The sequence below is a fragment of the Parus major genome, chromosome 6, assembly GCF_001522545.3.
Source record: "Parus major isolate Abel chromosome 6, Parus_major1.1, whole genome shotgun sequence".
Lineage (NCBI taxonomy): Eukaryota > Metazoa > Chordata > Aves > Passeriformes > Paridae > Parus > Parus major.
The window spans coordinates 10,459,184-10,475,925 of NC_031775.1; the positions used below are offsets into that span (position 1 = coordinate 10,459,184).

Genomic DNA, 16,742 nt, shown 5'->3' on the forward strand with positions numbered 1-16,742 from the left:
AAAGGAAAACGGAAAAAGGAAAAGGAAAAGGGGTGTCCATAGTGTTATGACTACTTGCATTTACATATCCTCCTTTTCTTCACAGTATACACGTGTCTTGTAGTTTCATTGGTAAGATAAACAATGCTTACATATATTTTAAATGAGCCATAATTATCAGGCCAGAACATTGGTAAAGTTGTTTCAAAAGGAATGGAAAGTGTCATGGGTGTAGAACAAGAGGAACAGCAAATTTAACCACCGAACCATTGAGGTTTTCCTTACTGACAAGCAAATTCATGCAACAAGAGTGGTGTGGCATATGTGACCATATATTAAAAGCAGGGACTGCAACACATCCTGTTCAGCCTGTCAGTTTTTCTTGATTAAAGCGTATCACACAGATACATCAAGTTAAGAAATTAGAAATTAATTAGAAATTTATGAGATGTAAAAAATCACATTCTTCTGATCAACCCATAATGCCTGAAGACCATGCACATTGCAGACTCTTAGTTTTGTTTGCCATTCTCTTTTCACTCCAACATATTAATTTCTCTTTCTCTCACCTATGCCAGAACATGAGAGATGTACAGCCTGAAGCTCTTTTGAGAGTAGCACTATGAAACCAGACCGGTGCTACTTGCACAAAGCTGCTGACGAGCAGGTCAGCACAGAGCCAAGGTCTGTCCACAGAGCCTTTCTCAGGTAGCAGTGTGAGGCACTGGCCTTGCAGAGCGGAGGGACTCATGGAGCAGGGCCTGTGCTTGTGGTGCTGCAGTTCCATGGACCCGGGAGGATCTGCAGAAGTTGCTGGCTGATGAGCTTGCAGGAATCCCACGCCAGGCAATCTGCTCCATGTGTCAGATTGGACAATGGACCAAACAAGGGAATTGGGATCTCAGCCTTGATTCCTCCCCATGGTTTCCAATACACAAACTGCAATAACAGCGTTCAGTCCCTGTGCGTCCTTTGTTCCATCCCGGGCAGTAAAGTGTGTACCCTGCACTGACTTAACATTCTTTGGTGAATAGTAGCCTTTAATTTTTCATCTCTTTTGTGGTACAAACACCAATTTAATGTTCCTTCTTTTCCTTAATGCTGAGATCTGCCTTGGACACCCACCTGGACACTGAAAGTCAAGTATAAAACAAGTCAAGTGGAGATTTAGCATGTACTGTGGATTAAGCACCCATGTCTTGTTCCCATTTCAGCAGGATACACAGAAGAAAGACAGAAACACACCAAAACAAAACCAGGAGTTACTGTATGACAATTTTTTATTTATCAGTATCAAATTACATAGCAAAGTAATGAATGCAGTGTCAGATCACCTTTTTGAATACTGTAAATACAAACAAAATCCACCATATTGCTTAATTATCTAAAGTAAATTAAAAGTTTAAAAATGTGCGTTTCAGAGATTCCATTTGGCATATCCTGTCAATATATCCTGCATAAATATTTCTGTACCTCATTTTCATTATGTGTACCTTAATGCAGCCTCTAGAAAGCACACATGAGGGAGATAGGACCTATCTGTATGTTTATTTTCATCACCAACTCATGCATCTGCCCTGAAATCACTGAAAGTACCTATCTGCTAGCTCACCTGACAGAAAAAAGTGACTGTACCTATAGACCTAGAGATGTACTGACAGATAAAAGTGGCCAGACCCAAAGCTACTGCCATCAGTGCAAGATGGCTGAATGCAAGATATAATTGTGGATCAGGTCTTTAAATTACTGACAAAACACTGATGTATTTTCATGGAAGCTGGACTATCTGATGGTCAGATCTTGTACACTCCAGTATGTATGGAAATTCCTGGGACATTTACACCACTCTTTACACAGGTCTGACTCTTCTAGATAGATAGAACAACCCCCTGTTTATGAAGTTTAGCTATGAATGAAGTCAGGTCTGTTGATTTCATGTAAGTTGAATAGGATTTGGCCACAGCTGGATACAAACTAGATAATTCAACAGAAGTATTCTAATGGCGTTAATCAGCAGTGTCATTTAAATGGGACTTCCTTGGAAACTGTGTAAATAGAACACTTTTTCCTGATGGATGAGATAATAAGCTTCACTTAGCACTGCTCCCAAAAGTTAAGACTACTGAGACGTGGTAGATGTACGAAATGGAAAACACCATAGAAATATGTATTTTGTTTAGAATACAATGAATAGAAGTACAGAAGCGTTGATGCAGGTACTGGAAAGGTAAGGAAAGGGAAGGAGGAAAAATTTAGGCAGCAATCCCATGGCAACACAGAAGTTACTCTTGATCCCTCCAATTCACCACTATCAGTGGAAGTCAGGCTTCTCTGGGAAGGTGCAACCTGAACGCTTGATAATTACGCTGGCTGCATAATGTCCAGCCCGGATGCACTCAGTCACTGGCCGGTCATAGACGAGCTGGGACAGAAAGCCTATGGGACACAGTGGGAGAGAAAGAGAAGGAAGAAAATGGTCAGATTAGTTTTTTGAGAGTATCAGTTTACAGGGAAAAGCACTGAAATACCGGCTTGCCTGCATGTACCCCTGCAGCCTGGACAGTTTAAACTGAGAATTGCACTTGAGTGACCCGCAGGGCTTGAGTGGTGCTGCTGCTATTTCTTTGTGAAGTCTCCATTTGGTAACTTCCAGTAAATTAGAGATTATCAAGACTGATCATCATTAGCGCTCTCAAAAATATTTTAACAGAATTCCTGCTCTCTTCTTTATAGAGATAAACCCTGATTTTAAAACAAAGAAGCAGTTTTCCCCGCTGAAGAGAGTTCCTTCTGCTCTTACTGGCTACATCTACAGCCCCAGCACAACTGTGTGCAAGCTTTTCTCCAAAAAAGAGAAAGGCATGTAATAGAGAAACATTATATTCAGAGTTACAGGTGCTCACAGTGCAAAGAAGTTGAAGAATCTTTACTGATGAGAAAAGTTAGATGACATCTGTTGCCTTTGATAATGGGACATTTAATCTAAAAGTTCAGCAACAGTGGGTACCCCTGAGCATGTGCAGATACCTCCCCAGTCAGCAAACTGTGCCGAGAACCAAGTGCCACTCAGAATTGGGGCATGAGGTTCATGGCTTCAGCTGCCACAGCCTGGCATGAACAGCTTGGAAACCCAGGAATCAGCAGCAGCTGAGTGCTTTGAAAACCTGAGCACCTCCTAAATGAACAGGGAGAGGTAGGCAGTCCTAAAAAGGTAATTGGAGAAGTTTAGTACAAGCAGCACCAGAAATTTTATGGATTGAGTCCCTCATTTCTGAAGCATTTTGTCTTGGCTGAAGCTATTGTAATCAAAAGCATGACAGAACTTACGGCAGAGGTGAAATATGTATTTTGAATTTGGAAGAGGTTTTCAAGATGTGAGAAGTAAACTTAGTATAATTTAAAACTCCACTCTGTCATTCTAGAGGTAATATTTTATTCACTTTTATCTTGTTTTTAATATGTTTCAGATGTATCTCTCTTCTTCGTCCAATCACAGAAGGAAAGTGAGACTTGCCCAAGAAAATCAGAATTCTAGCAAGCTGAAAGATGTTCTTTTTAAAGATTTCATCCACCATTTCAAGTTTCTGTCATGCTCAGGCTTTGGGCCTTGACAGTACAAATGTAGTCTTGAAACCAAGTCTCTGCTAAGTACTGTGTAAAACTCATAAATACCAACTTTTGACATACTACAAATTTTGATTTAAAACTGATATGTTTTGCTAGCTTGCTTCCATAGTCACTTTCTCTGTTCTTCTGGGTTACTATTGGGAAAAGGTTCCACATTGTATTGTAATGCAGTCATTTAACCTGTGCTCTGTTCCTAAATATTTCCTTTTGTGGTACACTACAGCGTAATTTTAGAAGATATGAGAAATATTTCATCCTATGCAATGATGTCTGCTCTTTGGAGATTAAATATTATGTAAAACAAGAAAAATAAGGTTAGATTAATGAAGGATAATGCTGGTGAGCAAAAGACCTGTTTTCATGAATTACTAATATCTATCTTGGCTTTTTGGTCATGACTGATAGAGTAGGCAGATTAGTTAAAAAAGTTACAATGTTTCTGATATCAATACTTTTCTAGAGAACTACATATTGGCTAGAATTTCACAGATATTGACTGACACTAGCTGGGAAAAAATGACTCCTTCACCAACAAAAGGTAAGTCCATAAGCACAAGTGAAGAAGACAGGAGTTATCAGTATACAAAGACCAGAATCTGAAACAGGAAGAAATTGTGCTGTGAGTGCTATCACTGATGGCAGTCAGGGATGACAGACAACACAGCTGTGGCAGGATGGTCCAGCTGCAATAGTTGGGTAACAGTTGAGAAATTCAAACAGCATGCCTGGCAGAAATCAGATCGTTTCTGAATAACGAGATGAAAATGGTCTGCTCTCCATTAAATTAACATGCATTCTTAGGAAAAACTTTCTTGGATACGTGGAGGGTGTCAATCATTAAATTTAAACTGCCTGGGAGGCAGGAGCTTGCCAGTGTGCTTCTGGGTGGTTAAAACTTGAGAGCAAGTTGTAACCATATGTAAAATGAGGCTGTTAAGACAGTCCATTTCTGACTCAGTAAGTATGAAGATACACTGGGCAGGTCTCCAAAGGCAAACAGGGGGCTAGGTTTTGTGCAGAGCATGAATTCAGAGAGAGGTTTATACAAGGAAGAACAAGTATCCTCTACATTTATGATCAAGGCATCAAACATACATGAAGATGAGAAAATCCACAGAGCAAAGGACCATAAAACATGAATTACTTTTCAATACCAACTAAACTGTCACTGTCATCACCTCCCAGGCTCACTGTAGTTTCAAGTTAGTATGAGTCTTTTGTCTTCAGTGAAGCTACTTCTTATTTATTCTGATCTAAGTGAAAGCAGAGTCAGGTGAAAAAACATCTTGTTCTAATTGGGGATAGAAATGAGAGATCTCTGTGATTTAAGAGTGTTGCAGAAATGACATTAAGTACAGCTGTCATATATGAGATATATAGAAACTGCAGTGGGGAGTTTGCCCTCAAACCATTCTCTTGTCTGCTGAGCTTCTTTTAAAAGGTATGTGTTTCATAGATGAAATGGAAATAGCAGTATCTGACACAATATCGCATCGAATGACAATACAAACACACATATCACAAACAGAACTACATCACACAGTAAGACTAGGCAGTTGGCAAAGCAGACCCCGAGGGAACACCAGAAAGCAGTGTTGTTTGAGCAGAGAAGCAAAGAGCTCTATCAGGTTGGCTGCCTTAGCTGCAGAATGTTCTTTTTAGTTAATGCAGTAAAAAGCAACATGGTCAGAATATAATTCAGAGTTTGCCTCCCCCAGTGTATAAGGCACAGTGATGCAAACCCCATGAGTCATACTCTCAAGGCATGGATTCAGATCTGAGTTCCAGCTGAAGAAGTTACTCCCCCATCTGTTTTTCACCATGCTGCTTTGCTGCTGGTATAACCTGATACCCTGTCAAAACGAGCCAGATCAGTTTAAACAGTAGCTGTTAAACAGGAGATCTCTGCTAACCCAGCTGATTGGAACTGAAGTGGGTTAGTGAGCACTCAAACAGCCCCACCAGTGAGCAGGGCAGTGGAGGGAAGATGAGAAGCAGTTGAAGGCTGTAATCTCTTAAGGTACCATGATTGGAAATGCAAGAAGGTAAGTGAACATGGCTTCAGACTTACTTCACACTCCTCCTACAACTTCAGAGACCAAAAGGACAGGGTTGAACTCTGATCCTGTATCACAGGCCTGGGATCACAGACCTAGATCCTCCTGGCACATACTAGAGTAGCTCAGCATCTACTTCATTTCTGTGTGGTCTGAACTGGTCCCTGGCTATCACTGGAATGCATTGCAGAAAGCAGCAGTAAATTTTGGCTACACCAAACAGCCAGACAGCCTCACTTTAAGTATTTTACCAAAACAACTTCAGGCAATATTGTTTACCCTGTCCTAGCTGCAGCTGTTCTGCAGTAGCATTTCTGCACTGCTGAAGCTGTGGATAGTGCTGCAAGCATTGTGCACCACTCTCGTCACACTAGAACACAAAGGCAAGAGCCAAACTCGGAGGTTTTCCTGTCTGCCTCTGCCCTGTTAGCCAATATGTTAACTGTTTATGGGGTAAGGGAAAAGGCAGTTGTAGGATGTCTAGGAAGCCACCTTGATGTAATGAGCCATCTTGGTGAGCTTTCAGAGTATTTCAGAGTTGGGATGCCTTTTGTCCTTCACAGGCATGGATAGCCAAGTAACCACCTTGCACCTACTAATGGTGAGAATTTCTTTGAAACTGCGTCCAATTCATCCCACTTATCATCCTAGAAAAAAGACAACTTTGCTTCAAAAGTTGCTTTAAACCTTGGAGTGGTACAAAATCTATTTGCATTCTCAGATGATAGAAGTGATTATAACACACCAATAGCTATTTTTGGCTCTTAATTACTTCTTTTCTGCACAGTAGAAAAAAAGCGACTCTGGAATCACTTTGCTCTGAAAAGTGTGCCTGAAATAATTGAGAGTTAATCTTTATTATCTCCAGCTTCCTTGCTACATATTCTCAAAAACAGTGTTTGTAATTGTTAGGTCTGCAAAACAGAATGAGAGATGGAAAAGTGAAGTTGCTTTGTGCCTTTCTGTGCTCCCCACCAAATGGAAAGTCCTGTAAGCTAAATGCCAAAAGTGATGCTTGAGCCTCACAGCCAGACCCAAACCAAGACCCTCACTGGGAGCAGCTCAAATCTCTTTGGGGATGTCAGTGTAACTTTGAAGACACAGGAAGACAGTCCACTGACTGACACAAAAGGTCTTGTCTTCACTTTGTAACTTTGTTGTGTTCACTTTGTTACTCCTTAATAGTAGCACTTAAAAATGACTAAAGGAGAACCAAGTTGATTTTCTATCAAACAGATATTTCAAAGGTAATTTCACTGGTATCAATGATTTCTTTGGAAGTTTTATTTGCAGATTATTAGTACTAATTCTGAATGAACACTTAGCACTAGTGCAGTTGGGCAGGGATGTGGGAGTCCGATAGTGGAGATTTAAAACAGTTCTGGTCTGCTCCAGTAATGGTTTAACAACACTTAAAAACAGCTCATATTGAAGCCAAATGTTTCATTTCAAATTGTACACTTGACAATTAATTTTAATGACTGTTAATTACTAATGCTGGCTGAAAATCCATTTATAGCCTCCGACACCCAGCTCCGTCACTACTCGTCTTTCTGCAGTTTCTCTCACACTTCCAACCTTTATAAAATGCCCATGGTAAAAATTATATATTTTTTTTTAATGCAAGAGAGAAAAGCTGAAAAAATCCAATTATCAAACACATCAATTATAAACAACTACAAGCTGACCCTGAGTCAGACCTCCTCAAAACCTCTTTGCTATGTGATATTCCCAGACAATTGCGCTTCCAAATGAACCCTGAAGCAGATAACCTATGCTACCCAGGCCACTCACCATCAAAATTGTCCCAGCCACAAAATGGATCATGACCAGCTTAGCCAACTTATCTTTTCTGTATTTAAAATTTCTACAGCCTAATTTGTGAACTGTACTTTAATTTTTTTTTTTTTTTTAAATTCCACCATGGGGATAGTTGAAGAACCTTTTCACTCTTGTTCATATACAGAATTTATCACAGCTGCTGGGACGCTCATCTCTTTTTATGTGATCCCACTAGATCTCCAGGCCAGGAGTGTGGGAAGATGCAGTTTTCAAGAAACATTACCAAGTCAGTGTAAAGCCTTGTAGTTGAAATGATTGGGGCTTTTCTTTGAGGTCTTTCTGCACTGTTGGAGCGGGGTAATGTAGCACGAGCCTGGTCAGTAGTAGTCAGGTGGTTGGCAATGCTGCTGCCAAGAGCCAACCAGCCACCCTAGATTTTGTAAAAGATGTTGGCATCAGTTGATTCTGCAATATAGTCACTGAACGACCGTACGTCAACATGCTGAGGTTTCTCCTTTTTTAATTTTGTGGCAGATGGTGGATATTACAGCCAAGAACTGTGGTAAGCCAGAGGCCCTGCCCATTGCTATCAAACCAAATGTTGGCTATTCTAAATGGAAACGTTTTTGATTAAGGGTGGGATTTGGCTTCTGTTTTCATGTCTTTTGGCACTGTGGTCTGACACATCAGACTTACAGTATATAAGACAAATTAAATGTAAGCATCTTCAAACACTCTATATTTCTTTCAACCTTCAAGCACTTTAGCACTTTCTCTCTCAAAATTTACTGTAAAAATGATTCCATACATGTATATATATGTTATTAACTACAAATGTATATGCATAGAAACACGTGTCTTTTTCTCTCCTTTAAAATGAAATGGCTCTGTGCTTATATAGAAATGTAGTGGCAGGCTAATTACAATTGAGAGAAAAAAGGTTACCAACCCCTCCATAAAAATGGTCATTTAAGATGTATATCTAACAAGTGGCAACCTTGAAATCTCTCACTGGAAAGAACATTAGAAAATCCTTCCTGACTATACCACTAGAGGAAAGTTTTAATAAAAACTAATTAAACTACAAAAATCTCAAGCGGTTAACTGATTTTAGGGGCTAAATTTCTGGCAATTCTAATTATCCTCTTGTGGCTTCACTTAGTGTTTCACAACCATGACAGATGACAATGAAAAACTGCAGTTAAATTCATCCTCCCTGACACCATGCTAAGCACTAGCTTCTCCCTCTCCAAGTAAAATCAATAGCATGTTTGAGTAAACACGTTTACAGCTTTATTAGGATGTCTTGCTTGTTCTGTAACAGCGACTTGAAGCTGTGGTAGCAAATCGACTCAACTCAGTTAAACCTAGAGAGCTGAGTAAGAGGCTCATCGATAAGGTTGTTATATAAATAAACTGCAGGAGACCAGAAAGCTGGAACAAACAGCTTGGTAAATGTCAATATTTTTACTTCCAGAGAATGACAAAACCATGAGATCACGACTAAAATGTTTCAGAAGTCTATATTTACTTTATTTATAAAATGGTCACGTGCTAAAAGCATTTCACTGCCTGTGTACAAGAAACTTCTTATTTTATAATCAGTAGCATGAATACTAAACCAAGGGTGATTTAAGAAATGCAGTGATATTGGTATTGCTATGCCTATCCCTCTTGTTTTCTTTTTATTTATGAATACATTTTCAATGCATTGAATTTCTGTAAGGATCACTCAGATGGGTCTACATCTTCCTCAGTCTGAGGTTATACAGCCATTTATGGACACATGCAAATAATACAACTTTGCATTTACTAGACAACTATGAATAAGTGAAAGGAGTGTTCTCAGTTTAGCAGCCTTTTCCTGGAATGGAGAGGAGGTGTTGAATACACAAAACAAAAAAAGAACGCAGTCTCCAAAGCTTTAAAGAGTTACATGTGGAAAATGTTAATGAAAGATTTCTGCAGAAATGTGACAATTAAAAAAAAGAAATAAAACTTCATTACATCCCTGTTATTCCATTAGGAATCAGTTACTCAAGGCTGAATAATTGCATTGCATTGCACATGATTGCCACTGTTTGGCTCTACTGGGCCAGCTCACTGCAGCTCAGAGAACAAGGTGTCATCATAGCTCCCAGGGCCTGTATGTGCTGAGGCCCACCAGAAACTCCCTCCAAGGAAAATCAGCAGTCTCGTTTCTTTGATGCCTTCATTCAAGTAGGAACAGTGTATGCAGCTCTTGTGGTTTGCTCCTGAAGGCTGTGCCACAGGTTGAAAAAACAGACCCTGAGGTGAAGCCTACTTAGATTGATGTGAGCTTTTCTATCACTGCCCTGCGCCTTGACTGCATACTGTCCACCTTCTGAGAGGGAATAGCTCAAAGCTGGAGTTTTGGTATATTTTGTTATAAATATAAGAAGTATTTTAAACTCTGACACCCTTCCACATTAATCATCCTCAGTGGACTCAATTTATAACCTGTTGCATATCCCTTCTATTAAATTTCCCAGCGCATCTTACTGTCCAAGAAAAGAACCATTTCAGTCCATAATATGCTCCAAGAAAGATGTGATAGAGAAAAATTACAACAAAGTTATTACTTCTCATGGTTTGGTCCTATTTTTCATTTTTAAGTCCACATGATGAGCTTTGGGAAATTTCCTTTAGGACCAGAATCTGGTTGCCTTAGGCTTGTCTCCGGCAGCCTCCAGGGGAAACATTTGATTAAAAAAACTCCTTCAAGCTTACAAGGAGTATCCAAGGCACTGCATGTGCCAAAAAAGAAACAGGTATTTTCATTGGAAGTATCTTCTCTATTTGAAAACAATACTTTCCAAGCTGATAATTCTCTTTGTTTTTCCTAAAAGCATTTCCTAGAAGTGTTCTTCAAAATTTAAAATTCTTCTTAGTAATTTTTGAGACAGAAGAGTGAAATAAGCCTTCTTTTATTAGTACCTGTGGAAAGTTTCTGAGCCTCAAACCACATCTGTTGTATTGAAACTTAATGGTGCCAACTACTATACCTATTGCTAGGAATAAGAGGAAGAAAACTGCACTATTTTACTATAGATATAATGAAGCTCTAAGAGCAATAAAATGGAATAATATGTCCTATCCTTCACTCCGTTTTTAACATAGATTCAAGTGCAAGAAAAGGTTGCTCGAACACTACTTCATAGCCAAGATTCATATGCACAAATGTTAGGAGATTTGAAGTTGCATTTGCAGAACAACAGTCTCTCAGGAGATTTTTATTTGCAGGTGTGCTTCCACACAGCCAAGCCAGCAGTATGTAAAGAGAATCAAAAAGCAACACCCAGTGCAGTGGGAATACAAGAGCTAGGCAGCCTGTGAATTTCTTGACTTTTGTGGGCTGAAATAGCTACCCTAGTATTATATTCATAATGCTCCTACTTTAATACAGTGACACTTTTGCCTCTTTAAATACCTGTTATGTTCTGGATTGATAGCAAAAATTTACTGATCACCAATAACAGTAACATCCCTTTCCACTGGGTCAGAGATCAGTGCCAAATCAACCCACAAGCACTGCTACTACCACTGCTTTTAACTGGGACCACGTTTTTCGGTTTTTTTTAATTCCTTTTTACCGCAATCTTGCCATCTTCCCACTTCAAGTACGAGCCCATTGCAGTGTGGGGGAAGCGAACAAATTCTGGGAGACTTCACCATGCTGTTATGTAACATGGGGAACTGTAAGTGAGAGAGGACCCAGCTTGTGAACACCACAGCCTGAAAAGTGTCCTCATGGTCATTGTGTCCATGTCCTTTGCACCCACCGATGTGGCACGTTGGATGTCAGATAGACAATATATTTCAGGGGCTTTTTGTATTTCATTGTGTGGTGTTTTATCTCCTGTGAATATAGCATCAGCTTAATCTGACACATCATTTCTTAGGGGACTATATCCTGCCCTGATTCCCAGGGGAATGTTCTTGATGATCCAATCTGACGAGTGCCTCTGTCTCTACTCAGAATACATTAAAATAACACAAAAATATTGCCAACAGTCTGCAAGCAAGGTAATAGTAACTCATTAAAGTAATTTCTAACCTTCCACATGAACATTTTCTTTATCATTACATGATTTTCTAACACATGACACATTAACATAAAATGAAATGTTATGAGGGTAGGCATAGTAGGCATGACAAAGTATTTTAAATGGTGATGATTTGCTTTGAGGCGTTAAGTCAATTTGTAATTGTCCCATAGCTATTACAGCAAAAAACTGGAACTTTGTAATTGGTTTTGAAAATCTATTTTTAACACAGTAGGTTTGTTTTTTAAAGTGTACGTAATCTATTTGGTGTTTATTTTTTACAAAACCTGTCCAGAATGTCACTGAATTTATGGTGAGGTAAATTAGGCCTTTTAAAAGCCAATTTTGCAAAATATTAATCCTCTTGCTGTGTACTGAGGCTCCCTTAACCCTGACGGTGTCACTGACAGGAAGAGAGACATAAAGGCTAAAGGAATCTGGTCCTGTTTCAGTCTAATTAGAAACTTCTGAGGGTTTTTTAATTCCATCCACTGATCCTTTTAAGTGGATTTTCACTTCTACATGTTATTTAAGAAATGACAGCAAGTATACAATGTTTTGCCTTGCTTTTATTCTTTTATGTCTTCTTCTGGATTGCCTTTAAATGGAACAGGTGAAAATGTGAATTACTATATTTACATTACTGTACTATAAGAATACATATATGATGAAATTAGGAGGAACAGTTAGAGAGCAAGAGAAGGATAGCAATTAAAACAATGAAAACAGTATAATCACGGTTATATTTGGACAACACATGCAAACAGGTTTATGTATAATGTCAGCAAAGAAGCGGGTATTCTTTCCAAAGAAATAATTTTGAATGGAAATTGGTAAACAAAGAAGTAGGGAATTAAAAAGAAAACAGAGATATTCCATGATTTTTTCTGAGTGATACCTATTTTTATGGGTTTTGTTTAAGTAGCTGCAATTCAAACTGTGGCAAATTTCAAAAATGAGCCAATACTAATGTTGAAATTACTAGCAACTGGCTACACTATTGATCAGAATAATGATGTGCCTCTAGCTGAGAAAAAATCAACTAGGAACATATAATGTGGTCATTTTCTAGTTTGTAGAAGGTCAGTTACAGCAATACCATGGCCATCTAACAGCCTGGGTTTATGTGGGATGTTTATCTGACAGAGTTCAGAATGCCATCAGAACACAGGGGTGGTAAGTCATGGACATGTTGACAGGTTATCCCCTAGCAAGCAAAGATTGATGCCCTCTCTGCAGCTCAGCTATTATACTCCTGTATGCTGTTTATAAACCAGGAGTAGTAAAGACAGGAAAAATGGGCTGTCAGTCAAAGTGCTGATGACACTAAGTAAGTATTTTTATTTCAAGGCTTCCTATCTCATCCGCCATGATCTCAGTAACAACAGGATTGCTCAGAGGCAATTAGCCACCAATGTTGTACAAATGAAAACTGAGAGAGTGCTGCTTTCTGTTATAACAGTTATCTTTACTTCAAAGAAAAGCCAGAACAATTCAAAGTAGTATCCCCTCTCTCTTTGCTGGTGGAGATAAATTTTGTAGCAAAAACCAGCCATTATAAGTTACAAGCACATACATATTTAATTGATAGCACCAAAAAAATATCCCTTGCTCCCAGCTGGCAAGTAGCTCTGCATCTCAGAGCTCTGGTGTTATTAGAAGGGAGTACTTCACAGCAGTGACATTTTATCCACTGTATTTCTCTCTATCAAATGTGATTAAAAAATGATGACAACTTCCCAAGGTATCTTAAACAAGTATAAAAACCTTATAAAAATTAAAGACCGCTCTAAGTGGATGAAGTAGCTTCTGATATCATGCTCCTGCTGTTCAGTAAAGAACTGTTTCTAGCTTCTTGTACTTCTATTTCAACAAATCTAGAATGTTCTAGGGGCGGTGGATACTGGAGGGAGAGCAGCCCTTACAGTACAGATTTATGCAGAGAGGAAAATACAATAAATAAGAGAAAGATTCATTTTTAGTGTAAACAAATTCTTCTCCAGTCTTCAAGAGCCCTAGAAATCCATTAAGTAACTTTCTTTTTTAGTATAGTCACAAGCTTACTCATAATTTAGTGTTCTGAAAAAACATTCAAATCTGTCTCTGCTGAAGGCATTATCAGATCTTTTTGCATGTTTAGCACTCCTGGAATAGCCATATAGGAACTATTCGTAAGAGCTTATTTAATTTCTCACATGTGCACATGCCTCTATCCCCACAATGCTTGCACAAGAAATACAAAAGGGACTTATTAGACAGAGTCATGAGCACAGTCCCTCTTTGCCCTAGAACAGATTTACTGTGAGAAGATGGAATTCCCACTCTTTGAGCTTCATTTTTTAATCTGGTGAGCGCCTACTCTGGAGCCACCAATATCGCCCTCTGAAGATGACTGACTCTGGATTTCCAGAGGCACAGGAACTGGCACCTGGGAACACCTATAGGATTAAAATTCATAGGACTGTAACACAATTTAGGTGGGAAGGGACCTCTTAAGGTCACTTGCTCCAGCCCCTGGCTTAAGGCAGGGTCAACTCAGATGATGTCAAATCCCATCAAGATGATTTTTTTTATTTTATAAAAATCACTGGATTCTTTCCATAAATGATGGATGCTACAGAACAACAGCATAAGAATTATTACACTGGTTTCAATGTTTCTGTTTTTATCAATATTATACTTGTTTAAATCCACGACCTTCAGCCCAGGTATTCCAAAGCTATCTCAGTGTGTTCAGGAAACAGAACCAGACCTTTTTTCAAAGAGGTTTCTAAATCAAAACACTTAATAGTAGAGGAGTAATGATGACCAATTATGCTGTGCACTATGTATTCTTTGTAAACCTGTATTTTTATTTTTTGTCCTGTGGTTTTATAGATACACATACATGTATATATACATGCATAATATATTCAAAGAATATTTCACACGAAAGGTAGTATTTCAATAATGTACAAGTATATCAAATATTACTTAGTTCTGAAATCAAAGCTGGATGTTACTCTATTGAAAATCATTTGCATTTACCTCATGAACAGAGGCCAAAATTTGAACAATGTAAGAACCTTTAGGCAAACTCCTACAAATCCAAGGTCTTTATCTAATTTGTAGAGACATTTAGATTAAGATGGAAAAATAATGCTTGGAATTAACCTCTTTATTAAAGATGAGGAAATAGCTTTACTGAGATAGTTTGGCTCAAATAGAATCAGAAGGATTCTGAAGTATCTTCAGAATAGACACTGCAGTATCTTCAGTAAGCCCTGTGGTCCCTAAAGAGGAGGTAAGGATACCACGAGGTCCACTCACACAAGGACACACAAAAGAGGATGATTGCTCTCCCTATTCCTATCAGAGTAGTTGTCTGATAACTGAGACAGAAGTTGGCCATGTCATAAGAGAGAGAGAGAGAGAAATAGAGAGAGAGAGAGAAACTGCTTATAATGTAAGCAGGTGCACCAAAAAATTGTGACTGTAGCTTTCAAACTCTAGCTAGCAGCTTTAAGAGATTCCTCAGCACATGAAAGCTGCCAATGTCATTTTTAAATTGACAGGTGGTTTGAGCCATTGACCTCCCCTTTGATACTGACAGAGGCAAATTGCTATCAGCTCCTATCTGGCACCATACAATGCTTAATGAAGAGCTCCTTCTGCCCTGGGATTTCTTTTCCTTGAGAATGGTATAACATCTTTATAGCATGGTGATAAGTAATACACACTTGCTGCGATCATTCTGTCACTGCCTTATCATGCTACTTGAAAATGATTTGTGGTTCCATTTCATACTCTAGTACTTTTCATGTAGTATATGACTAAATCATAGCAGATTATTAAGTCAATATATTTATATTGATGGAACCTGAAGAAACATCGATTTTACACCTTCTCCTATTCATTTGTTATGAACTCTGTACTCAGTTCCAGTGACTAGACAGATTCTAGGGGAGAGATTTTGCAGGGAACAATGACAGAACAGATGCTTATTGTTTTCATTAGTTACGGTGGCAATGACAAAGGCGAGTTCAAACAGAAGGCAGGCCCGCTCTGGCTAAAGAGAGCAGGATGGCATAAAGGAAAGCATACGATGGTAAAACTGTCCATATTTCAGTCTATTTATTGCCATTAAGTACGCTTTGATTATCATTACTGCAATGGTTCAAACTGGGGCTGACTAGTAATAAATAAATGTTAATTTAATGGGCAACAGAATGCTCCCCAAACTCTACAAACTAAGGCTGTAATTCCATTAAGAGGACTCTTGTGACATAAGCCATGTCAGCAAAGCTCAAGTGATTTGTCAATGTCATAAGAATCTGGAGGTGGAATTGCAACTTTAATTTATGGGTATTTCAGGGATTTCTAACCAAATATCTGTGTACCACAAAACCACAAGAGGTGCTGAGATGCTACAAAGTAAACCATTATTGCTTAAACTTGTAAAAAGTAGCAGTGTTGCTGGTAAACAATAAAAGCAGAACTGTGTTAGTGTTGTTTAGAGAAGTGTTTTTAGCATAAAGACACCTGAAGCAATTTTAAAACCCGGTTTCTTATTCATGTGCTGCACCAGCCTGAGTGGCAGATGACTTGATGCCTGGAGTAAGAGGCAAGAAATTCAGAGATATTCCTGGTGCCAACTTAATAAAACCACATTTCAACTGAAGAATGTGGTTTATTTCTTGCTGCTAGCTGTTGGGGTGAGCTAGTTCTCCTTGGAGGCTGGCGGCTTCATGTTCAGAAATGCTGAACTCAAGAATCAACTCACAGAGTTACAAGCACACAGAAACTTTGTGTCTTTAAACTTTTCCTTGACTTTAGGTCTCAAGAGCTTCAGTAGTTAAACTGGTTCTAGTAAAAAAGAAAAACAAACCCACAGCTCTCTTCAGCCTTCACATGGAGAAACATATGAGGGGTGATTTGCCAAGTTGGCATAATTATTGAGAAGGATTTTCCCTACAATCTGTGAGTTATACCTCTGGAAGAGAGTGCCTCTGTGAAAAAACTTCCAAAATATGATAGAGTCTAACAAACCTGACCTCCTAATGCAAAATAAATTGTGTTTGGTGGGGTTAATTCTCATTATATCCCTTTTTCCTCTCTCAGCCAAGACACCTGCTCTAGAAAAACCACTCTTCAGTCATGTTAATATACTGGTTCCAGAGAAGCACAGGAAACTTTGCCATGGGAATCTTGTTCTCTGCTGTCTGAAGAAAAAAAAAACAAACTAGGTTTC

General features: G+C 38.8%; 1 protein-coding gene across 2 annotated transcripts in view; it reads right to left on the bottom strand.

Annotated features, from left to right (window-relative positions):
• Positions 1-1,241: 1,241 nt before the first annotated feature.
• ADK (adenosine kinase) overlaps positions 1,242-16,742 on the bottom strand; it is a 264,946-nt gene continuing 249,445 nt past the window's right edge. Inside the window, exon 11 of one of the 2 annotated variants that reach the window (XM_015632666.2) lies at positions 1,242-2,415. In XM_015632666.2, the coding sequence (XP_015488152.1) occupies positions 2,291-2,415 (125 nt within the window). In that variant the 3' untranslated portion in view covers positions 1,242-2,290. The remainder of the gene's footprint in view (positions 2,416-16,742) is intronic. The other variant, XM_015632667.2, reaches the window with a different exon arrangement.